General features: G+C 43.7%; 1 protein-coding gene across 4 annotated transcripts in view; it reads right to left on the reverse strand.

Annotated features, from left to right (window-relative positions):
- Nucleotides 1–25,208, reverse strand: part of DOCK8 (dedicator of cytokinesis 8) — a 226,632-nt gene that overhangs the window by 162,675 nt on the left and 38,749 nt on the right. For 2 of the 4 annotated variants that reach the window (XM_042964329.1, XM_042964328.1), the window contains exons 2-3: nucleotides 12,049–12,151; nucleotides 1,166–1,341 (exon numbers count right to left, since the gene is read on the reverse strand). In XM_042964329.1, coding sequence (XP_042820263.1) covers nucleotides 1,166–1,341; nucleotides 12,049–12,151 — 279 coding nt within the window. The other 2 variants (XM_007077463.3, XM_007077464.3) reach the window with 2 other exon arrangements.

The following is a 25,208-nucleotide window of genomic DNA, read 5'->3' on the forward strand; positions in this document are numbered from 1 at the left end:
TTAGACAAAGAAATAATACGAAATGATTCTCTGGCGAAGGTAAAAACAACAAAAAAGAGAGAGACCTTACCTATCTTAAAGTTACACCTGAATAAATGGGCTGGCAATGGGGGGAAATGTTTCCCAGTGTTTGTCTCCCGGCGAGTATTTCTGAAATGTCTGAGAGGAGCATGGTGTAAGCTCTCCTTTGTGAATAAGAACTATCTGAACAGGAGAGCAAGGGCTCATGGGAATATCACCCAACATCCTTCAACTGACAAAAGAAAATCCAAAATAGAAGCAGAAGATCCCACAGCAGCGGGAGCAGGGGCTGTGTGGCATGATCTCCCTTTGGGGGCATTTTTTGGGGGAGATGACAAGGTTGAAAATGTCCAGGAGAGATGTGAACCTTAATTTTGTTTTTGAAGGTAAATGCAACTAAAAGCTCATCCTAAGCCTCTAAGGAGGCATTGCTTTTTATACCATGGAAATAACAAGCGTTTCATGTGGAGAGAATTCTGTTGCTACCAAGGCTAACGCCTGCACCTGGACACACACAGACCAACCCACGACAGAAGCTCAAACTCTAACCGGCTATTCATGCATTCACTCTACAGAGCTTCCCCTACTGTTTCCCCACTTGGCAAAACTTTCTTCCAAGGTAGGAACTTTGCCCTGTTCATCTACTGATGGCTGTGCCCAGCACATAGTGGACGCTCAATAGACGTGGGTGGAATGTATTTGTGACTCGATCCAGTCTCGTAGGTGGAAACGATAATGCTTGGGAATCGTTCCACTGATTATTACTGAAAAACTTGACGTTTTTACAAATGGAGAAACCCAGGCTCCCTGAGCTCACGGCTCCGTGAGCCGTCCAAGGTCACTGAGCTGCCACCCAGACGGTCCCCTTCGCCTCCACCTTCGCCTCCCCCTGAGCCTTGCATATCGTCCTACCGCTTCCCCTTCACTGGCTTGGTCCCCACATGCCTTTTCGAAGCCTCTGGTCAAACCAGGGTAAAAACTCTCACAGGCGGGAGCACCACGTTGTCATTCCGCACATCTCAGCGGATCTGAGTAACTTTAGTTTTCCAAGAAGTCCAGAATTGAGGCATCTCCCCCCATCCCCCCGTTACCCATACCGGTCATGACATCACAATCACGTCTACGTTTTAGGAAGCCCATTTACCCTTCCTCCGGCAAAGAGGGCTGCAAAGTGCGACATTCCTTTGGCGTGAACGCCACATCCAAGTCGTCCTCGGTGAAGTCTCCCAGCTCCTGGGCCAGCTTCACATCCAGGCTGTTCAGATGTGTCATCAGAAGCCCTTCGAAGTCCACCGGCTCCACCGGGTCATAAAACTGAGGCTGGGGAGAGAGAGAGAGAGAGAGAGAGAGAGAAAGGGGGTTCCCACAAGGCTTCCAGGCAAAGCGCCCAGGCGACGGTCCTGCCTGCCCTCTCCACCCAGCAAGTGCTCGGCTCTTCATGCACAACTCTGAGGAGCTGCCCAGCACAGCAGCAGTGATACGGAAAAAGGGAAAGAGACTCAGCACAGGAAAGTCAAGTCAGAACACGGCGAGGCACCCAAATCACACCCCAAGGCAGAATTTTTTCTCTGCTTAATTGCATCTTGATGAGGAATCCTGAGGAGATCCAAAATGAGATCACGAGGCTTTGCTGAATTTTATAATTTCTCCTGCGAAAGGCTCTCTGAGGCCATGTTTACCCAAATACAGTGAAGCGGTGAACGGGGGCAGTTTTCCAGAAATTCGGGCAAAGTCAACACTCGTTCTGTTTGAGTACTTAGGCACAGTGTTTCCTTTGGCCTGCTTCATCCTATATGTTGGTTCTTGAAAGCACTTCATACATAATCACAGCCCTCAGTGAACCAGACTTGGGGGCAGAAACTCTCCAAGGCAGCGATTTCCAGGTGCTTCTGGACTGACTCGTGCCGGTCAGGAAGACATTGTCACTGGACTGCAGTTAAATAAGTAAACTAAGGGCGATTGGCTGAGGTTTCCCAGGCCTAAATGGACTCCCTTTTAAAGGACTCTCTTGTTTTGCTCAACTATATCCTTGCACAGTGGGGGAGGGAGGGGACAAAAGAAATGACAGAAGTAGTTGGCAATTCCAAACAGAATTTTCTATAGTTGATAAAATAAAAACTTGGCAACGAGGCAAATATTTTTTTCTTGTCTGTAAAGTTCCAAAACAGGAACCATTGCCTTGAGGAAGTAAAAGAATCAGATTGAGTGGCATTCTGGAATAATTACAATAGCAGCACCCGTTGGTATTCAAATTGATGGCAGGCTGTCTGCAATCATCAGCCCAAGGAGCTACTGCTCCTGCTCTCAACTTCTGTCCCCTCCCCGACCCAACCATCCCCAACCATCCACCCCATGGACCAATAAAACAAACACTCCGGATTCTTGACTCGGACTGCCGGGATGTGAAAACAAGACCAGATCCAAGGAAATGCTAACACAACGGTTTTTCACCCCCGCCCCCCTCTCCCCCCACCAAACCATACAGTGGACCAGACATGAGGGCTCCAAGTTGGAGGGGAGGGACAAAAGGCTCCTGAAGGGGCAAAAGCACATAAAATTCGAAAAGGTCAATGCGGCTTGCCGGGTCTCCTCCCACCCTTGCTGTCCCTGCTGGTGGGGGAGACGGGAGTGACTGAGTGACGCGTTGGGAATGGAGGACAAAGCTAAGAACCGAGCGCACATATGCCCTCCTTCTTCTCTGACAGTGGCTGACTTAACTTGCTGCAGGGACAAAGGGGGGCTGACGAGAAGGCAGAGGATCCACACACTTCGGTAGGAGAGAGCAAAGGCACCCCCAGTTCTACATGGCTCCCACGTGATGTGACAGAGGGCTGGGAAGTTTCTTGGTTCTGACCAGGGACCCAGAGGTCAGCTAAGGGGATGAGCACAGTCCTTACAGGGTGCCTCTCAAAATGAAGAGACAGGGGCCAGAGGGGGCTCAGGGAGCTGGCGATCAGCCTGTGCAGGAGCCAGGTGGAGACAGCGTTTGCAAAAAGGACACTACTCACCTCTGCCAGAGGAAACGACAGGCATCATCTATGCAGATTTGCATAAGACCAGCCCCAGAGGAGGAGGTGGATTTTCCCACCCTTACCACACCCAGGACAGAGAGCTCAGAGTCAGGGACTGAAATGAAGAAAATCCTTTTCTTTGCAGACTTATTGTTGGACAGCGGATACCCATTGAGCTAATCATTACTAAGCACTTACTACGTGCCAAGAAATTGGCCAGGTCATTATACACACTATGTCACTTAATCCTCAGTAAAGTCTAAAAGGGATATATTCGTATTAAACCCATTTTACAGAGGAGGACACCGGAGGCTAGAGATTTAACAATTTGCCCGTGGTTACACAGCTGGGAAGTAGGCCCTTGGGAAGGCAAACCTTGGCAGGCTCACGTTCTTACCCACAATCGTTGGGTTTTCTCTCGCAAGCATTTGAGGCAATCTGCACTTCCAGAAATAATGAACACACAAGGGCAATAGTGTGTTTAGAAGAGTGTAAAAAACTACACTCACCACTACACCCCGAGTTCCACTCTGTGTTTCTCACGAGACCAGCTGCTCCACGTAATAACATAAAGTAATTAACTAATTAAAATAATCCTAAAGGTAGATTTATTATGGAGAATATCAATGCCTCAAGCCGAGGAAGCGCTTTAAACGTATACCTTAAAAATTTCACTGGAGCACAACTGGAAGCATTGTCACACTAGCATTAATAACTAAGTAGAAGCTTCCAGGGAGAAATGGCATTTGTGTGAGATCGCCAGAGAGAATACAAATTCAAGTCCAGACCAAGTGTTCTGCTCGTCACGACCCTGAAATCCAAATGATGCAAAAGCTGGCTGGTAGCACCTACTGCCTACAAACCAGGGTGGCCAAGACCCTGATGAAAAGGATGGCTGGCTCCCTCCTTCAGCCATGATTTGCTAAGTGTCTGCTGAACGCGAGTCACTGAGCCGGGTGGTAGGGGTAGGTAGGGAAGAGGACAGGTAGCTAATCTCAAGCATCTCTGCACGGATCTCTCGTCAACCGTGAGATGGTGAAGCCTGCCACATCGTCACAGATAAAGAAAGCTACCTTTGAAGAGGGGAGCCACGGTAAAGAACGCATACCATCGCTGGGCACTAGTTGGGTGGCGATATGCCAAGTGTGATCGGTAGACGCGATTGATCATACAGTCAAACTCTCGAGGTCCGAATACATTCCAGGACAAACAGACCGTAAACGTCAGCTGTGTGATACTGAGTATGGTTCGAGCACGACAGACAAGCTGGTCTTTGATAACCAACCTTCTCTATTCTTTCTACACTGAAACTAACAAGGGAGGAGGCTGTTCATTGCTAATGTGATGCAAACTAGTCTCAGTATTCACAAGTGGGTAGAGACCCCAACTACTGTTAAGGACGCCTCCATGGAAGTTGTTCCCCTTGCAAATTATAATAATAATATACTAACCAGGAACCAAAAGAGATTGATTTTCCAAACTCTCTGAAGCCTTAATCCCAAGAGTAGGTTTTATTATAAGGCGATCACCACATACACACAAACACATACACTATGTTGATTTAGTGATACGCAAAGGGAAGAGACAAATATTGAACAGAATCACAGTGGTATGTTATTTATCGGGGGGGGGGGGGCTGAAGTTTGAGAACAGGGTTGGGGAGGGGATAGTCGAAGATCAGTCCTTAAGGTAAGACTGGGGCTCCTGGGAGCTTAAACGCCAAACATGAAAATTAACTACTTTGTTTTCTCTGCTGTTGAGCTATACATGTGGCCTCCTGGTGAGTGGAGACCCAAGACTAGATTAAATGGTATAATCCAAAGTAATTCCAAGGTCACTTTATGCCATGGATTACCACACTGTGTCCGTCACTTGCTAAAACAGTGGAAGAAAAAACCCCAAAATGATCCAAAGAGAACTCCCAAACTCTTAAGACAACAACAAAAACTCTTAAGACTACAAATAATCCTAAATCAGGATTTATCTATCATGACGGCCAACTTGGCCAGGCTCAACTACCCTTCCCTGAATTCCCCTCCTAGTAAGTTGCCAGTCAAGGTGGGCTACAGGATTTGTCTCTTGCCAGAGCTGGGGGACAGAGACAGGCTGCCACTATTTTGGAGCATACATACACCTTCTACTGACACAATCAAACACTAATTCAGGTGCTGCTGTCGAAGGGATATTGCTAATGTAATTAAAGTCCCTACTCAGTTGACCGTAAGTCACTCACAAGGGAGGCTTCCCGTGGGTGTCCTGACTTAACTGGGTGGATGCCGACTTCATCAGCGGACAGCCTTCTCCCAGTTCAGGGACTCCAGGCTTCAGCTCCTGTCCAGGGAGTCCCAGCTTGCTAGTGATCTTGTCTTCCTGACTGCAGGTGTGGACTTGCTTAGCGAGCCACCACCAGTGGGTAATCCAATTCTCTGCAACCAATTCCTTAATATCCATACATATACATCTCTGTTCCTGGTTCTGCTGCTCTGACTAAACCTGGACGGATAACATCTACTTCCATTCATTCAGCAGGTACTCACTGGGGTCTACAGTGGTCCAGTACTAGGGTGAGGGGACAAAGTCACCGCCCTGAAGCAACGTGCCACATCTCTCAGGTGAAGACTTGTGCAGCCTTTCTTTTTAGCTACTCTTCCCAGAGGCCTCATCAGCGGAAGACTAGATACACACAAAAAGATTACAAATACCCTAAAAGTTTCAGTTATTCACAGCCAGGTATTAATTTTTTAATGAAGGGAGTTGGAGCTTTTCCTTGTCCCACAAAGCACATCAAAGGCTGGTTCTCCTGACATGAACCGGATTCAGTTCGTTGTGAAACTAAAAATTCCTATAGCACCAAAACTGTATCTGTTTAAAATTCATCTGTGTAGCTCCTAGCACAGTGTCATATGCAGACAGCACACTGACAGCAGATTAAAATAACAGATCTGGACAATATTTCACAATTCAGGGTATTTGAAAAACAGAGAGGTCGAAAGACTTGCCCCAAATCACGCAGGTAGTCACAAGGGTCCTGGGTCCTTTGTTACAGTACTGAGGGGACTTTACACTGCTCTGTGTGAGGCTGGGGGTGGGGGGAGAGGCATGGCATCTCCAGGTATACTAGCCTTGCCCCCTCCTGTGTGTTTACCCCTTTGGAGGCTGGTCCTCAAATATACCTGGTTGTTCAAGAAAGACGTCTTGTCAAAGTCACCCAAGACCTCCATGTTGCCAAATTCAACGGTCATGGCCCAGTCCTGGTTTATCTACTACATGGGATACAGTTAACCACTCCCTCCTTTTTGCAACACTTTATTCAGATGCAGGGTGACCAAATGGCCAAGGGTGCCGCAGCCTCTGAAATTCCGTGTACCAGGAAACCCCTCAGTCCTGGACAAATTGGGATGGTTGGTTACCCTACCTTTAGGACATCACTTTTCCTAGGTTCCTCTCCTACAACGTAGTGTTCCAGGGTTCAGTCCTAAAACATCTTTTTTTTTTTTTTCCCTCAATCTACATTCACTCTTAGATGAGCTCATCCACTCCCTCCCTCTCTCTCTCTCTCTGTCTCTCTTTCTCTGTCTTTCTCTCTCTTTGCTCCTTTTTTCCACTCATGTGTTCTCTCTCTAAAATAAAAAATAAAAATAAAATACCTTTTGAAATTTTAAAGAACCATATTTATCAAGTGACTAACATTTAGGTTATCTTTGGTAGTGAAAGAAAAACGTTGCTTTATTGCAAATTAGCTTAAACACATTACAAAAATGAATGCTTTCTAAGGTACGAGATTTTTTTTTTTTTTTTTTTACCTAAATGTTATACACAAACATGTCCTGTAACCATGGTGTTTAGGATGTGGCTTTTTACATCCTTTTCTTCAGCAAAAACCCTTACATTCCAGCTGATTCGTTCCATTTCACTTCAAACCTTTTCTATTCTCATTTTTAAAAACAGAATTTTTCCCTCTATGAAAATGTAGGTTAAGGTTATTAAGCATGTACAGTGTCTCAAATCCTCCTTTCTACCTTAGGACAGAGATCCCAACGCTTTCTTTTCTTATATTTCACTCTTTTTTTTTTTTTTAATTTTTTTTTTTTTTTTAAATTTTTTTTTCAATGTTTTTTATTTATTTTTGGGACAGAGAGAGACAGAGCATGAACGGGGGAGGGGCAGAGAGAGAGGGAGACACAGAATCGGAAACAGGCTCCAGGCTCCGAGCCGTCAGCCCAGAGCCTGACGCGGGGCTCGAACTCACGGACCGCGAGATCGTGACCTGGCTGAAGTCGGACGCTTAACCGACTGCGCCACCCAGGCGCCCCTTAATTTTTAACATTTATTCGTTTTTGAGAGACAGGGAGAGACAGAGTGTGAATGCGGTAGGGGCAGAGAGAGAGGGAAACACATCATCACAGCGAACATTACATTTAGAGTTAAAAACCAAAAATCCAGGGGCGCCTGGGAGGCTCAGTCAGTTGAGAGATTTCAGCTCAGGTCACGATCTCACGGTTCATGAGTTCGAGCCACGCATCAGGCTCTGTGCTGACAGCTCAGAGCGTGGAGCCTGCTTCAGATTCTGTGTCTGCTTCTCTCTCTGCCCCTCCCCTGCTCATGCTCTGTCTCTCTGTCTCTCAAAAATAAGTAAACATTGAAAAAATTAAAACAACCCCCCCCAAAACAAAAATCCAATAAAACCACACACATACACACCAAACACACCCTTTCTCTCCTTTGATCAGATTTATGACAGAAGCCACTTTATTTACCTAAGGATACATCCATTGGGCTAGCAAGTGGTCCTTACCTATCACACTTCCTGAAATTCAGAGCAAGCAAGACAATAGAAGAAACTACCGTTCTTAGTGTTTTTTTCCTCCCGTCTGGAATCCTTCTACCTTGGTAGGTTCTTTAAACAATCCTCCACCTGGATCACATGTTAAAATCCCAGGGCACTTTAAAACACTGATACCTGGGCTCCGACCCTTAGCGATTCTGATTTAATTGTTCTCGAGTGGGTCTGGTCACAGGTGTTTCTAAAGGTCCTGGATTCTAATCCTAGAGATTCTGAAGTGCAGTCAGGGCTCAGAACCTTCCGTTAAGCCTTCTCGGCCTCCCCCAGCAAGCTTTTCCCTTCTCAGAAACACCTACCTCGCTTAAAGACAGGATAGATCCTCTGTATCAACTGTCCTCCCCAAAAGACCACAAGGCCCCTCAGAGCCGAAACCACTTCTGGCCACCTTGTCATCTCTCATATTGTCTCCGACACACAGACAACAGTGCCAAAGACAGGGACGACACCCACGTGCCCCTAGTTACCCAGCACCTCTTACATGATATTTGGTTAACCCTAGCGGGGGAGGCGGGGAACACTATCATGGCAGTAATGCTTTGCCCCAAATCCATCTAGTACGTTTTCATATAAAAAAAATCCATGATTATTTTTAATTTTTTTTAACTTTTTTTTTTATTATTATTTATTTTTGAGACAGAGAGAGACAGAGCATGAACGGGGGAGGGGCAGAGAGAGAGGGAGACACAGAATCAGAAGCAGGCTCCAGGCTCCGAGCCATCAGCCCAGAGCCCGACACGGGGCTCAAACCCATGGACCGTGAGATCATGACCTGAGCTGAAGTCGGACGCTTAACGGACTGAGCCACCCAGGCGCCCCTATTTTTAATGATTTACGTATAAAAGAAGAGTAGTACTTTATGATACAACGCATTTTTTTTTTTTTTTTTTTGCAACTCCGAGCACCCTATTTATACACACACACACTCATGAAAGGCAGGCAGGCATGTTAACTCCAAGCAGAATGGGCTCCACTTAGGCTGGTGGCCAAGTTCTTAATCTCTCGCAAAACAACAAACTTATAGTTGATTGGATTTAAATAACTCGGGGCCGTGAAATACTGCTCAAAGTTGAACAACCCCTTGTATCAGCCTGTGGAGTTTTCGAAATGGGTAGTTATGTAAGTAAAGGCAAGAGAAACAAAAGGTCAAAATGCACTTGATCTTAATTTTTGGTTGTCTGAAATAACACAATCAACAGTCCTATAGCCTTGCGTGTAAGACAAGTTTTTTTAAAGCTACTCCCGGGTGAGAGTTGTTCGATGATAAATTACTTCCCTGCCTTGCCAGGAATGAATCTTGCTGAAATGTCCCATTACCTTTCTATGAAATAATTTTTTTTTTTTAAGGTAAAGGGAAATCACCATTAAGTTGACGATTTCTGTTGGAGGAAACTTCATTTGGGAAGATGACTCAGGGGAAAGAACAGCCACTTCATTGTGACATTCTAGCATGGCAGCAGGGAAACATTAGGGTGGTTTCCTAATCAGGCTGTGGATTTTTTTTTTAAGTGGGGTGGGAATTGGGGGCACCTGGGTGGCACAGTCGGTTAAGCGGCTGACTCTTGGTCTCGGCTCAGGTCATGATCTCACGGTTCAAGAGTTTGAGGGGCGCCTGGGTGGCGCAGTCGGTTAAGCGTCCGACTTCAGCCAGGTCACGATCTCGCGGTCCGTGAGTTCGAGCCCCGCATCAGGCTCTGGGCTGATGGCTCGGAGCCTGGAGCCTGTTTCCGATTCTGTGTCTCCCTCTCTCTCTGCCCCTCCCCCGTTCATGCTCTGTCTCTCTCTGTCCCAAAAATAAAAATAAAAAATGTTGAAGAGTTTGAGCCCCGCATCAGGCTCTGTGCTGCCAGTGTGGAGCCTGCCTGGGATTCTCTTTCTCTCTGCCTCTCTCCTGCTCTCACTAACTCTCTCTCACTCAGAATAAAAAAAAGGGGGAATCAACATCAGGCCTCTTGGCTCCATCGTGCCCCCTGCTTCCCCTGCAGGTGACAAGAAGGAACAGGGACGGCATGGTGTCCTGAAAACGGAGTAGAGATCTGGGAAGAGATCATCAGAAGCTATCCTGGAATGCTAAGAGAAATATATTTAAGGGCTATTCATTCGCAAATAGAACCAGGAATAAATTATGACCGGTAGGAACACCTGATTCTCGTGTAGTTGAACATTTTTGCTTACTTTTGCCATGTCTTTGATACCCCCTGTTAGAAAATGGGTAGTTAAACCACGTGGTAACTTGATCACCGAGCTAATGAAGAGATTCATCAAAATTCACTTTTGACAAAACTTACTGATGAGGACGCATAACTACCAAAAGAGCACCCTGCACTCAGTAAGCAATTTCTTTTCCCTTTGTGTCTTTAAATTAAAAAAAAAAAGAAATATAAGGCTGCAGCATAAAAGTCAAAGCTGGCATGTAGAGAAGGGGTTAAAGCTTGCTAGCTAAACTTCCTTAAAGCCTCTTAATTGTGAGGTCCACGCTGTTTCTCCAGACATCAACTGCAGAAAGCTGCAGTCGTAATTTATAAACAAGCAAGCCACCAAACCCCACCTCCCTACCTCGTTTAAAATATAAGTATCTTGCCCTTTTTTTTTTTTTAAGTGCAAATAAAGGTATCCTTATTAAAACACAGAGACAGGACCCGTGGACAGAAAGAGCTGCCTATCTGGTTACTTTTAAACTGAATTTTGCACAGTTTAGAATACAATTTGAGTCAGAAATTTAAAAGGATTTTTTTTTTCACTGAGATATATATTAGCACCAGATTAAACAACAACAAAAAAAACCATATCTAGTATTTCTTGGTCTAAAGGTTATCTAGTATACCCAAAAGCATGGATATTATGCACTTAACGTGTTTTTACTGTAATCTGCAATTCGGAAACAGGAAAAGTACAAACAAAACGGGCAGTCGAGCAAGCCACGGAAGTCATAGATTTTTGTGAAGAAATGTCATCCCAAGTTACCTCTTGCAGTAAAGGGGGCTACACGTTTTTTACTATTACTGTTTCATCAGTGACACAACACACACATTATCCGACTGACAGAAGCACACATCACTCCCGTAAACATACCTTTGAAAGATACACGGTTAAACAGCGTGTGAATTGTCACAGGAGGCAAGATGGCGGCCACAGGAAACCAAGTGGAAGGTTACAAAACTTCGAAGAGCAGAAGTGGTTTTGAAGTAATAAGTGAGAAACAAAACCAAAAAAAAAAAAAAGAAAGAATAACCTAACCTACTCAAGATAACCGCTAGAACAAGCAAGAAAAGTGCCTCTCTGCTGTGTGTGAGAGGAAGTGAGCACAGTGAGGGCTCGTAGCCTCTCACCAAGGAAGTGAGGACTCACTTCTGGTTTTACAAACCATCTCAGTTAAGTCAGGTTTATCCCCCTTGACACATGTCAGGCATTCTCGGCGTCAAATAATGTCACGCAGAAGACACACACACTCAGCGTTTGGTGTTAATATAAAAATATAGGCAACCTTCGACTTAAAAGGGGAAGTGTTGTTTCACAAATGAAGGTCTCTACCGTGATTTCCAATTACGTGAAGTTCCAGGCAGGGCCCAATTGGGACAGAAACGGATCGGTGGCCGCCTTGGGCTGGGAGCCGGAAGAGGAGAGACGCGCTGCAAGGCGGCATGATGGGAATCTTAGGGCAAAGAGACTGCTCTGTATCTTGACTGAGCAGAGGTTCAACGACTAGAAACCGGCACCCAAAAATTCATCAAACTGGACACCTAAACATGAGTGCGTTTATTATATGCAAATTACTCTTCCAAGAAAACAATTTTTTTTTAAAAATGAAGGTTCCTAACCTGGCTTTTCAGATTTGGGAACGCGTTTTCCTAATAAAAGCGTGTCACGAGTGGCGGCAAGGTACCCCCCTCCCCAAAATGTGAATCATAATGTGGGTGAAATCGAGGAGCCTGTTTGCCCACTAAAGCCTGAAGCTTCAGAACCACATCCCTGAGGGTCCACTCTGCGCTCTATGCTCACGATGAAGGAAGGGGAGAAGGAAAGTGACGTCAAGAAGCAGGCAGTGAGTTAGGAACTGGCGGTTGGAGGGGGCAAGGGGGCTTGGACGAGCAAAGGAAAAGCCGGAAGCAACAGCGAGCACACGCTGTGATTTCTTCACTTGACCATTCTCCCCGCAAGGCCGTAACTCATACTTACTAGTTGGAGAGAGGGGAAGCCGGAGGTACTTATGCTCTGTCGATGGTACTGGCCCAGGTTTGGGGGGAGAGTAAACTGCTTCCTGATCTCCGCCGAAGAATACCTTGGGTAAAATACAAACGTCTCGATGAAGCGGTCGTTTTGAACAAATCGTCACAATTACAGATACGATCTTTGGTACGAGGCTATAAAACCCAGGCCTTGGCGGGGTGATGGGCAGAACTGATGGACAAGTCCTCAGCGGCCTATGCATGGACGTTGGGGCTTTTGTCTAACAATATATACCCTTGAAAAGTTCACAAAGGCCAGGCCACCTACAACCGTAGCGGCTGCCTGTTAGGGGAAAGGCGAGAACATGAAGCGGAGGAAGAGTCTGAGGTTCAAGGAAAGGCCCGGGGCACTTGAGTCCTTCTTCCCAGGCCATTCGGGTCCTCATGTCTGCACGAGGACGTCTGGTCTCAGCTGCGGTACTTTAAACCCCATGCTCCCATTCGGATCCAGCCGTTCTCTCTTTTTTTACTGTTTATTTTTAAGAGAGGGAAAGACAGAGCGCGAGTGGAGGTGAGGTGGTGAGACAGAGAGGGAGACACAGAATCCGAAGCCGGCTCCAGGCTCGGAGCTGTCAGCACAGAGCCTGACGCGGGGCTCGGACTCACGAACCACGAGATCATGCCCCGAGCCGAAGTTGGATGCTTCACCAACTGAGCCACCCAGGCGCCCCCAGCCCTTCTCTTTCGAAACAGTGAACCCTTTGGTTGATTGCCTGCTATGATAGAACACTCCAGAGAATTCCAGGCACATTAGATGCCACCTGGAATTGCAAGGACTGACTTTTTCCCCGACTGCTCCTGGTGGAGGGATCCTTTGACTCCCCCCACGTCGAAACACTGCCGTGCCCTCAGCCGGCACCGCTGGGAGCTGGAAACCAGGCACACGAAAGCGGGTCCCCATTAACTCACACCCACCGGCATGAGCTCTGTTCACCAGGGAAACCCAAGCTTACAGGCGGATTGACTTTGAGGCACACAAGTGCCGGTCATTTGTTTGGGGCTCAGAACACATTTTCTCATTTCACATTTGTCAGTCTCCTCTGTGGGTGGATTCTTAGGCTCGTTCACAAAAGCATATTTAAACCACAGGGAGGCCACTAGAAGCGAACAGACATTTCCTGAGGATCAGGCGGGATCATACATTGGAAACGGGCTGGGTATGCAACAAAAGGTTAGATACATTTTTTAAATGATACTTTTAAAATATAATATTTTAATATTATAAATGAAGCTTATCATATTTTCTCCATTATGATGTGTGCTAAGGCACAATTATTAATCATCCTGCAGGATAAGGTTTCTGACATGGTCTGCTTGGCTCCCAGATGTGGCAATGTGGTACATCTGCACAGGCAGAAAGCCTGCTCTGGTCCCACGTGTGGCCTCCACTCTCCCCATCTGAGAGCGCCCCGATGTCCTTCTAGGATTCGGGCCCTCTTGCTGGACACTGCCTAGGCGTAACTGCAAAGCCAAGGGGTGGGCACATAAGCCAACTCGGGACAACGATCTCTCCTTCCCAGGATTCTGAACGATGAATGGATACGAGGATGGGAAAAAAATGGCTGGAGCGCCTCTGTGTCAGGGGCAGCCCCTCACATGATGATACAGTGATGGGTGAGACCCCCCCCCCCAGGATGTGAAAGTAGTCCATACTAACTGCATTCCTAATTTTCCTTGTTTAATTTTGTAAGTATAGGAAAATACTAGGATGAGAAGTATTCTATTAACCGCTGGGGAAATGCAAATCAAAACCACATGAGCTGCCCCTTCACGATCACTAGGCTGGCTGTGTCACAAAAGATGGGCGACGAAAAGCATCGGTGAGGATACAGAGAAATTGGAACATCACACATTATTGGGGGCAATGGAAAATGGTACGAGTGCTTTGGAAAATAGTCTGGCAGTTTCTTCAGAAGTTTAACATCGTGGGGGTGCTTGCGGGGGCTCAGTTCATTGAGCGCCAAGCTCTTGATTTTGGTTCAGGTCACGATCTCGCAGTTGGTGAGATCGAGCCTTAGGTTGGGGCTGACAGTGCAGAGCCTGCTTGGGATTCTCTCTCTCCCTCTCTGCCCCTCCCCTGCTCTCTCTCTCTCTCTCTCTCTCTTTCAAAATAAATAAACATGAAATAATTTTTTTTAAAGTTAAACAGGGTGTTCCCACATATACCCCCAGCGATTTCGCTCCTGGGTATATATCTGAGGGAAATGAAAACATACGGTCACACCAAAATTTACGCATGAATGTTCACAGCAGTATTATTCATAAGCATAAGCATAATTATTCACATATTCATAAGTATTATTCAGAAAAGTGGAAACAACCCAAAATGGCTATCACCTGGGTAAAGAAAATGTGGTCTATCACACAATGGAGTATTATTTAGCAACAAAAAAGGAAAGAAGTACTCATATATATGACAATATGGATGCACACTGAAAATATCATGCTAAGTGAAATAAACCAAACCCAAAGACCCACATATTTTATTATTCCTTATATGAGATTGCAGAACAAGGAAATCTCAAGAGACAGAAAGTAGACTAGTGACTGCCTAGGGTCGGGGCACGCCAAAGGCAAACGAAGAGTGACAGCTAAGGGGAACGGGATTTCTTTCTGGGGTGATGAAAATGTCTTCACCTTGATTGCAGCGATGGATACACAACTCTGTGAATATCTTGAGAGTTACTGAATTGTGCATGTTACATAGGTGAGCTGTGTGGTATGGGAATTCTTTCCAAATAAAGCTGAAACAGATATGGATATAGATAGAAAGGCGTATAAGTATTCTAAAGACACAAAAGTGAAGGCAAAGGTGACCAAATTTTTTTAACGTTCATTTATTTTTGGGAGAGCAAGAGACAGAGCACAAGTAAGGGAAGGGAAGAGAGAGCGGGAGACACAGAATCGGGGCAAGCTCCAGGCTCTGAACTGTCAGCAGAGAGTCCGATGTGGGGCTCGAACCCACAAAACAGCGAGATCATGACGTGAGCCCAAACCGAGATTTGGACGCTTAACCACTGAGCCAACCAGGCACCCCAGGGCTGATTTTCATTATAAGCTGAACAATCACCAAGTTTTAAAAACCAACAGATTCGACCACTGACCAAGTCAAAAAGCCCACCTTGCATGAACAACACTGTATCTTGTGTTTGGCAACCCACACCGGCAGGGCAATCACTTATCTGCTTACTTAGGCAGGGGACCGTCCACACAGAGGGACGAGACAACCAAGCAAAGGCCCTTCACTGTGACCTGGATGCCTTCTGACAGACATGACTGCCTGCCCCTGAGACTTCTATCTCCACATCCTCCCCGCAAGACCTCTCAAATAACACGGTTTCGTTTCATGGTCATTCTGAAGCCAGAGACCAGAGGGGTCTACTTGACATGGGAGTGAATACCTGAAAAGTTTCAGGAAAGGAGTGGTATTTTGAGGGAATCCAAGAACGGAAGCAGGGACAGATTCCTGCTTTCATTTTGAAGCAAAATCTGTCATCCTATGCCAATGCCCCAGTATTTTTTTCAGCATGAAATCAGAATGTTCCTGCTCTTCAACCCTTCTTAAACAGGGTCAGCGGGCGCCTCTGTTGCAATCTTCCGCATCGGTTTCCTAATTCGGTGATCTAAGACTGACCCTCTTCTGACAAGTCGAGCCCCACCCAGCCCCTAACATGGGTCCTATTTCTTGTCCTTACAGGATCGATTCTACAGAATGCAATTAAACCTGTCTCTTCAAAACCGTCAACTACGGAGATGAATTGTCTGTCCTTAAAATGAAAAGAGCGAATCATCCCACAGGGAAACGAACGTCCATCATTTAAAGAACTTCAAAATTAAATCTCCCTGGAGAGGCCCTATACACACATTACACCAGCAAAAATAAGCTAGAATGACAAGATCACACGTTGGTCAAACTCTGGAACCCCACAGGGGTGTATATTAGTTCAGTGTCTCTGGAAAGCAATACTGTAATACACAACAAGAACTATAAAACTGTCGTTACCTTTTAATCTAATCATTTCACTTCGGAACATATAGCCCGTGGAATTCACACAAACAAACATATCATTTGAGCAGGAATGAGTAGAAGATCTCTGTATATGGCAGCAAATAACTGAAAATAACCAAAGCACCCAGCACAAGGGAGAGCACCGAGTACGTAACAGCAAATAGATGAAACACGATTTTACCACTTAAAGTAAAAATATGAACTAGATTCAGCCATAGAAAGGTGTATACCAGGGGCATCTGGGTGGCTCAGTCAGTTAAGCATCCAAGTCTTGATTTTGGCTCAGGTCACGATCTCACAGTTCTTGAGTCAGAGTCCCGCATCAGACTCTATGTGGACAGTGCAGAGCCTGCTTGGGATTCTCTCTCTCTCCCTCTCTCTCTGCCCCTCCCCCGATAGTGTGCTCTCTCTCTCTCTCAATAAATAAGTGAACTTTAAAAAAAGATGCATACCAAATAAGTTACAAGTGAAACGTAATATGAGGAACTGAATACAAATAACTAACAATATACGTGTAAATATACTACAAGGATCCGAGATCCTTTTGGTAGTTATATAAAGCTAGCTTAATATCTATCACATTCAGCTCTTTCTGATGTAAAGCTGCTTATGGTCATCATGTTAAAAAAAAAAATTGTGTACCTATAAAGTAGCCTGCAGGCACAGAAACACTACTTGGGAATTTAAAAAATTATGTAAATTTCAGCTCTTAAGTTAGTGATACGGAACTTCATTCTCAAAAAAGCACCTAGGATCCCAGTGTCAAAATCAACCGGCTTTATCTCCCACTGATCCTAGGGAGGGGGAAGCCTGCCTACACAGGGAAGAGAACTCAGCCCGGGCAAGGGATCACACAGGCGTGGTGTCCATACAGTACTGACTGTGTGTGGGTTTTATTTCCTCTGTATTTGAGTCTCAGGCTAAATTCAACATGTCGAAAACAACTTTTCTGATGCTAGATTTATAGCAGGATAATATTTCCTTGATGAGCTAAGACACTGTTCTTCTAATAATTCAAAATGCTTTAAAATATTATTTTCTTTATTTCTACAAATTTTACTGGGAGGGAGCCTTGGGGCTTGTTTAAAAGGTTGGTACCCCTGCTCGGGGGTCAGAATGGTAGAGGCGGATGGGTAGCAAAGCTCTATTTTTGTTTTTAATTTTTTTAATGTTTGTTGATTTTAGAGGGAGTGAGACAGAGCACAAGCAGGGAAGGGGCAGAGACAGAGGGAGATGCAGAATCTGAAGCAGGCTCTAGGCTCTTAGCTTTCAGCACAGAGCCTGACGCGGGGCTCGAACTCATGAATAGCAAGATCATAACCTGAGCCGAAGTCTGACACCTAACCGAATGAGCCACCCAGGCGCTCCTCAAAGCTCTGTTTTAATTCAGATGAACAGATCATTGCGATACAGATCATGCACAGTTTGGACTAAGTCCCAGTGGAACTAAACGGAGAAGAGCTTGCCAAGTGTGGTCCATGGACCATTTGCATCAAATGTATCAGCTGCTTCATAAAATGCAGATTCCTAGATCCTACCCCCCTGGTCCTAACACAGCATCTCGCACAGTGTGGCCTGGAAAACTGCAGGTTGAGCCAGCAACTCCAGGTGGTTTTCATGTCAGCAAAGCAGAAGATTCACTCATAGTGCAAGACTATGAGAGAGTATTGGTTCATTCATTCATTCATTCATGAAACGTCAAGGGCACAAAAGTGCCAGGCTCTCCGCCAAGGGATTAAAGTCCAAGATGATACTGTTGCTGCTCCTCGAGGCTCAGTCCAGGGGGTGGGAGGAAGGAGGACACGTGGGTAACGGAATATATAATTATAATACGACAGGATGAGTATTATAATAAAAAATGTGCACAGTGCCTTGTGAGCAAAGAGGAGGGAGTTACTGATTCAGCCCAGGAATGCTTAGGAGGCTTCTGGAACAAGAGGACTTCAGAATCATACTTGGGAAAAAAACAAAAAAACGAGTAGGAGCAGACCTGATATAAAAGAACAAAATGCATTTCAAGCATTTTTTTTTTTTTTTTTTTTTAGCCACTTCACGACATCTAGACATTAAGTTTCCATACTCCTCCTTCAAGTATTTTAACTATCAGGCTGCCCTATTTCTGCACAATGATGTGGCCGTTTGCCAGCTGTTTGAGTTCCAGTATATTAGTTAACCAGGCTGGGTCTTAGTTTCATTACATGCGAAATGAAGGGGGCTGGACTATGTGATCTCCTGGGCACCTTTCCATCTCAAACTGGCAACTCTGCTTAAGAATCAGCAAATGGGACAGTCAGCACCGAGATCTGTGCCCGCAGCTGTGCGAGGAAACCGTGCAGCCCCGGAAGGCTTCTCTCTGGCTTTCACCCCTGAAAGAAAATTCTTTCGCTATATGCTGGGATGGCCAGAAGCGAAAATGGTTGGGAGAACTGTAAAATTGATTCAAGATAAAACCACGTCGACAAGTACTTGAACGGGCTTGGGATTCTCCTAAATGTGACAGGTTTTAAACAATAGTGAAAGGGGTGGGGAAAAAAGAAAAGCAAACACATAATTGACTCTCACTAGAATAACTGACTTAGTAACTAACAAGACACTCAACGAATACAAGTACGCAGCTAGTACACAGCTAGTAACAAATACTAATTATAGACATTTGTGGGCGGCATACACATGGATGTGGCCCGGGAGCACACGGTGTTATTAAGCCTTGCAAAATAACCACAGTTCAAGACTACAGACAACTTGCATCAAGTGAGCAGTGAAAGAATGTTCTTTCCCAAACTTCCTGGATTAAAAGGTTAGGGCAGTGTACTTTAACAACAGTGATAAAGATTTTTAAGCTTGTTGTATGTAGAAAATCTAGCTCTGAAGTAAATAACCCGGGGTTGGGTCACTGTGTGGAGCATGGATGAGGTCTGAAAACACACAGCAGGCTCGAGAGTGCGTAGTTCCTGGAGGGGACCACATAAAAATGATCTAAGGCTTTTCCTGAGATGCATCCTCAGATACTTTTAGTAAAGTGCACTTTTTTTGTTTAAATGTTTTTATTTATTTTTGAAGGAGAGAGAGACAGAGCATGAGCCGGGGAGGAGCAGAGAGAGAGGGAGAGATAGAATTTGAAGCAGGCTCTAGGCTCTGAGTTGCCAGCACAGAGCCCGACGCGGGGCTCGAACTCACGAGCCGTGAGATCATGACCTGAGCCGAAGTCGGACGCTCAACTGACTGAGCCACCCAGGCGCCCCAAGTGCACCTTGTTTTTAAAGAAGTGCACCTTTTTTTTTTTTTTTTTTTTTTTTTGCTTCTAAGTAATCTCTATGCCCAACGTGGGGCTCAAACTCACGACCTGGAGATTAGGAGTTAACTGCACGCTCTACTGACTGAGACAGCCAAGTGCCCTTGGAGTGCACCTTTAAATTTAAAAAGGCTACGGGGCACCTGGGCGGTTCAGTCAGTTACACATCTGTCTTCAGCTCAGGCTCATGAACTTGAGCCCCACATCGGGCTCTCTGCTGTCAGCCTGCTTCAGATCCTCTGTCCCCCTCTCTCTCAAAAAATAAATAAACTTAAAAAAAAATAAATTTAGAAGGTTACAAAATGAGTTTCTGTAGCAAATGTTCTATGTATATTACGTATGCAATACTATATGTGTGTGTATATACACATATACATATACATACATATATATATATATATATATATATATATATATATCTCCATCCTTACACACACATACATGTTTTGAGCAACGAAATCTGAAGTGAATTCCTCAGAAGTGTGTCAGCCTGAGGCTTCAAAATGGATGTTTCAAGTTTCAGAGTTTCTCATATTTTCCATCTCTTCCTGTCAACAGACATGCCATAAACGTACAACATTTATAAAGATGATTCAACAGGTGGAAACACGACTACAAAGAGAAGTTTGCCACTCAGTGATGAGCTGTGGAATTTGTTTCTTCCTCATAGGGGCGTCCCAAATTCCTTTCCTGTGGAAAATTCCTCTGAATGCAGAAGAATAGTTATTAGATGACCGAAGCGTTTGAGGGTTTCCCCAGCAAGCCTAGAGAAGAGTTAGTCAATGTCTTCAGGGTCTCTCTAAAGCATGGCTTTTGTCCAGCCTTTAGATATCATCATATACACATCATATAAGTGAGTTTCTCTCCTGACATAATCACTACTGATGAGGCATTACAATCCCCTAAGAACACTTGTAAGTACTGAGTAATTTTTGTGTGTACCTGTTTAAAAAAAAAAACAAAAAGTTTCTCCAAAAAAGAAATGTGCTGACACCTAAAGAAAGAGATCTAACATACGTAAGCTTAAGTCCCAAAAGAGGAGGCAAGACAAAACGGGAGAAGTAATATTCAGAGAAATATATCGACAAAAGCATCACACAGATTCATAAAGCTCTACAAAATCCCATCGGAAATGACACAGAGAAAAATCAAACCTAGCCACGCCATGGTAAACACAGCTGGAAAGCAAGGAGAGATTTTAAGGTTCTTGAAAAAATCTGGGGAAAAGATATTACCTCCAAAGTGTAATCAGAGGGCTGATAATTGACTTCTCAACCGAAAAAGTGAAATCCAGAAGGCAACGGGATGACATCTTTAAAGTGCTAGAAGAAAACAACTACCAGTCTGGAATTTTCTACCCAGTGAAAATATCCTTCACTAATAAAAGGTAAATAAAGACTTCACCAGATAAACAAAAACTGAGAGAACTTATTACCAGCAGAGCTATACTAAAAGAAATAGTAAAGAGAGCCCTTCAGACAGAAGGAAATCAACCCCGGGTGGAGTCACAGCAGGGCTCAAAGCAATGAAGTGCATCAAAAGGGACAATATGTGAGCGACAGTGACAGTACAAAACAATTGTAATAATGCCAATAATGGGTACTTAAAATATACATAGCATTGGGGGGCCTGCCTGGCTCCGTTGGTGGCTCGTGGGACTCTTCATCTTGGGGCTGAGTTCGAGCCTCGTGTTGGGTGTAGAGATTGCTTTAGAAAGATAAAAACTTTTGGGGCACCTGGGATGCTCCGTTGGTTAAGCATTCGACTTTGGCTCAGGCCATGATCTCACGGTTCGGGAGTTCGAGCCCCACGTCAGGCTCTCTGCTGCAGCACAGAGCCTGCTTCAGATCTTCTGTCCCCCTCTCTCTCTCTGCCCCTCTCCCACTCATGCTCTCTCTCTCTCTCAAAAATAAGTAAACATTAAAAAAAAAAAACCTGCATTGAAAAAAATTAATAAATAAAAATCTTTAAAAAGTTAAAAAATAAAATATGCATAGCATAGAAAAGGTGGGAGGGGTAAACGGACTTCACGTGTTCTTAAGTTCCTGCATTGTCTGCGAAATGGTAAAAGTACTAATTAATATTAGAATTCTATTAAGCATGTATTGTTGTGATCTCTCTAGAAACAAGAGACAAGTTGAAAAATAGAAAAAAAAAACAGCGGAAATATACATTTAAACTCAAATAAAGACCTGAAAACATAAAACTTTTAGAAGAAAATATAGGCAGTAGCTCCTTGACATAGGTCTTGGCAAGGGTTTTACAAATTTTAATGTTTATTTATTTTTTGAAAGAGAGAGAGAGACAGAGTGTGAGCAGGAGAGGAGCAGAGAGAGAGGGAGACACTGAATCCGAAGCGGGCTCCAGGCTCTGAGCTGTCGGCACACAGCCTGATGCGTGGCTCAACTTCACAAACCTCAGATCATGACCTGAGCCAAAGTCAGACACTTAACTGATTGGGCCACGCAGGCAGCCCTTGGCAATGATTTTTTTTTTTTTTTAATCTAACACCAAATGCAAAGCAATGCAAGCAAAAATAAATAAGTGGGACTACATTAAAATAAAAAAGCTTCTGCACAGTGAAGGAAACCATCAAGAAAATGAAAGGGCAATCTACTGAATAAAAGAAAATATCCCCAAATCATATATCTGATAAGGGGCTATTTTCGAATATATAAAAAATTCATATAACTCAACAGGAAAAAACAAAAAACACAAACAAACAAACAACAACAAAACCCAATCTGATTTAAAAATGGGCAGAAGACCTGAACAGGCATTATTCCAAAGAAGATATACAGATGGCTAATAGGTACATAAAAAAGTGCTCAACATCATTAAGCATCAGGGAAACGCGTATCAAAACCATAAGGAGCTATCACCTCACACTTGTCAGAATGGCTGTTGTCAAAGGCAAGAAATAATAAGCGTTGGTGAGGATACGGAGAAAAGGGAACCCTTGTGTACTGTTGGTGGGAATGTAAACGGGTGCGGCCACTATGGAAATTAGTATAGAGGTTCCTCAAAAAATTTAAAAATAAAACTACCATATGATCTAGCAATTCCACTTCCGGGTATTTATCCAAAGAAAACAAAAACACTAACTCAAAAAGATATAGGCATCCTCATGTTCACTGCAACATTATTTACAATAGCCAAGACAGGAAAATAACCTAAGTGTCCATCAATGGATGAATGGATAAAGAAATTGTATATACATGTACAATGGAGTATTATTCAGCCATAAAAAAGAATGACACTTTGCCTTGTGCAACAACATGTATGGACCTCGAGGGCATTATACTAAGTGAATTAAGTCTGACAGGGAAAGACAAATACTATATGATATCTCTTATATGTGGAAGCTACAACAAAACCAGAAACAAGATCATAGATACCGAGAACAAATTAGTGCTTGCCAAGAGGGATGGGAGAAATGAGTGAAGGGCGTCAAAAGATTTGAAAAAAAAATGCCAGGCAATTTGCCCAAGTATAGATCTTTCCGTTGAAAAGAGTCATCCACTTTACAATTTTACCTAGGATTCATCTTGCTCATTTCTGAAAAACCAGGAAAGAAACTGAAAACTGTAAGGATTGGTAACTTAGTGAGACTTTGATACATAATAATCTCATTCCCCAAAATGACCTCGGGAGATAGGTGGAATTGTTTGTTATGATCCTGTTCAAGATAAGTTATGAGTCTTAGGAAGGAAAGGGGTCAAGGAAAAAACAAACTCAAATCCATCAGTGATTACATTAAATATAATTAGAATAAATTCACCAATGATAAGACAGAGGTCATCAGATTACATAAAAAACTACATGCTGCTTACGACAGACATACTTACATACTTTACTTTTTTAACAGATTTACTGAGGTATAATTGACATGCAATATACTGCACATATTTAAAGTGGACAATTTAAAAGTTTGATACATGTATATGTACACTGATGAAACCATCACTGCAGTCAAAGAGCTTTCTCCTGCCCCTTCTTATCTCCCCCTTCCCCTGATCCTTCTCCCCTGGGAACCACTATTTTGCTTTCTGTCATTGTAGATCAGTTTGCATTTTCTAGAACTTTATATAAATGTAATCGTACAACATATCTCTTTTTTTTTCTGGCTTCTTTCACCAGCATCATTATTTTGAGATCTGTCCATGTTGTAGCATGTATCAATAGTTCATTTCCTTTTATCATAGAAGAATATTCCATTGCATGGATATACACCATTTGCTTATCCATTCACCTGTTAATGGACATCTGAGTTATTTCCAGTTTGGGGCTATTACAAGTAAAGCTGTTATTAACAGTCATGTGCAAGCCTTTATATGGACATATCCTTTTATTTGTCTTGGGTAAATGCCTAGGTAAACTGCTTACAAAGTGGTGGCAAAAAATTAGGCAAAAAACAGCCAAAAGAAGGCTGGTATAGCCATAGTAATACTAGGCAAAAAGGACTTATTTATTTTGATTTTTTAAATGTTTATTTATTTTTGAAAGAGAGGCAGACAGACAGAGAGCATGAGCAGGGGAGGGGCAGAGAGAGAGGGAAAGACAGAATCCCAAGCAGGCTATGTGCTGTCAGCTCAGAGCCCCACCTGGGGCTTGATCTCACTAACTGTGAGTTCATGACCTGAGCCAAAATCAAGAGTAGGACACTTAACCAACTGAGCCACCCAGATGCCCCTGGCAAAAAGGACTTTAAAGCAAGAAGTATGACAAAAGATAGAAAGGACATTTCCTAAATGATCAAAGGTCAATTCTTCAGAAAGATACAGCAATGTGTATGCACCAAGTAATAAGGGCTCAAAACAGATAAAGCAAGAACTGCAGAAGAGGAGAAATATCAAATTCACAATCAGGTGAAAGATTTTAGCGTACCTCTTTTAGTAAGTGATAGTACACGTAGATTAAGAAATCAGAGATAGACAGGATTTGAACATGATAAACAACTTGATCTAACTGACTTATATAGAAAATCTACACCTAGGGGCGCCTGGGTGGCTCAGTCGGTTAAGCGGCCGACTTCGGCTCAGGTCATGATCTCGCGGTCCGTGAGTTCGAGCCCCGCGTCAGGCTCTGTGCTGACAGCTCAGAGCCTGGAGCCTGTTTCAGATTCTGTGTCTCCCTCTCTCTGACCCTCCCCCGTTCATGTTCTGTCTCTCTCTGTCTCAAAAATAAATAAACGTTAAAAAAAAATTAAAAAAAGAAGGAAAATCTACACCTAATGACACAGTATACATTCTTCTTGTGCCATTTACCAAAAGTGACAATATACTGGACGACCACAAAGCAAGTGTTAACAAATTTCAAAGTTCAGAAATCATATAGAGCAGGAGGTCTGACGCCACAGTAGAATTAAACTGGAACTCAACAAAAACATACTAGCTTTCTAAATATTTGTTTATTTTTGCAAATGGAATAGTATTAAACATCTTCTTTATGTTCACACACATAGGCTGAATAAATGGATTTTAAAAAACTAGTTACAAACCAAAAAGGAATAGAGAGAAAAATTATATATAATATGTTATATACGTTATATATATGATATATATAATATGTTATATATGGTTATAAACTATCCTATTTTTATTTTCAGTATGTAATATTTTTTTGTATTTTCAAATATAAAAAGTATAAAAAAGAACATTACAACATGTCCCCCTCCTATTTCTGTCTGCCAGTCATGCAAGTTCCCTCCCCACAGACAACCCACATAATAGTTTTTTGTGCATATCTCTGTGTATATACAGTATACATGCAAATATATGTATATATTCTTTCCCTCAATACTATACAC

The sequence above is a fragment of the Panthera tigris genome, chromosome D4 (genome assembly GCF_018350195.1).
Source record: "Panthera tigris isolate Pti1 chromosome D4, P.tigris_Pti1_mat1.1, whole genome shotgun sequence".
NCBI lineage: Eukaryota > Metazoa > Chordata > Mammalia > Carnivora > Felidae > Panthera > Panthera tigris.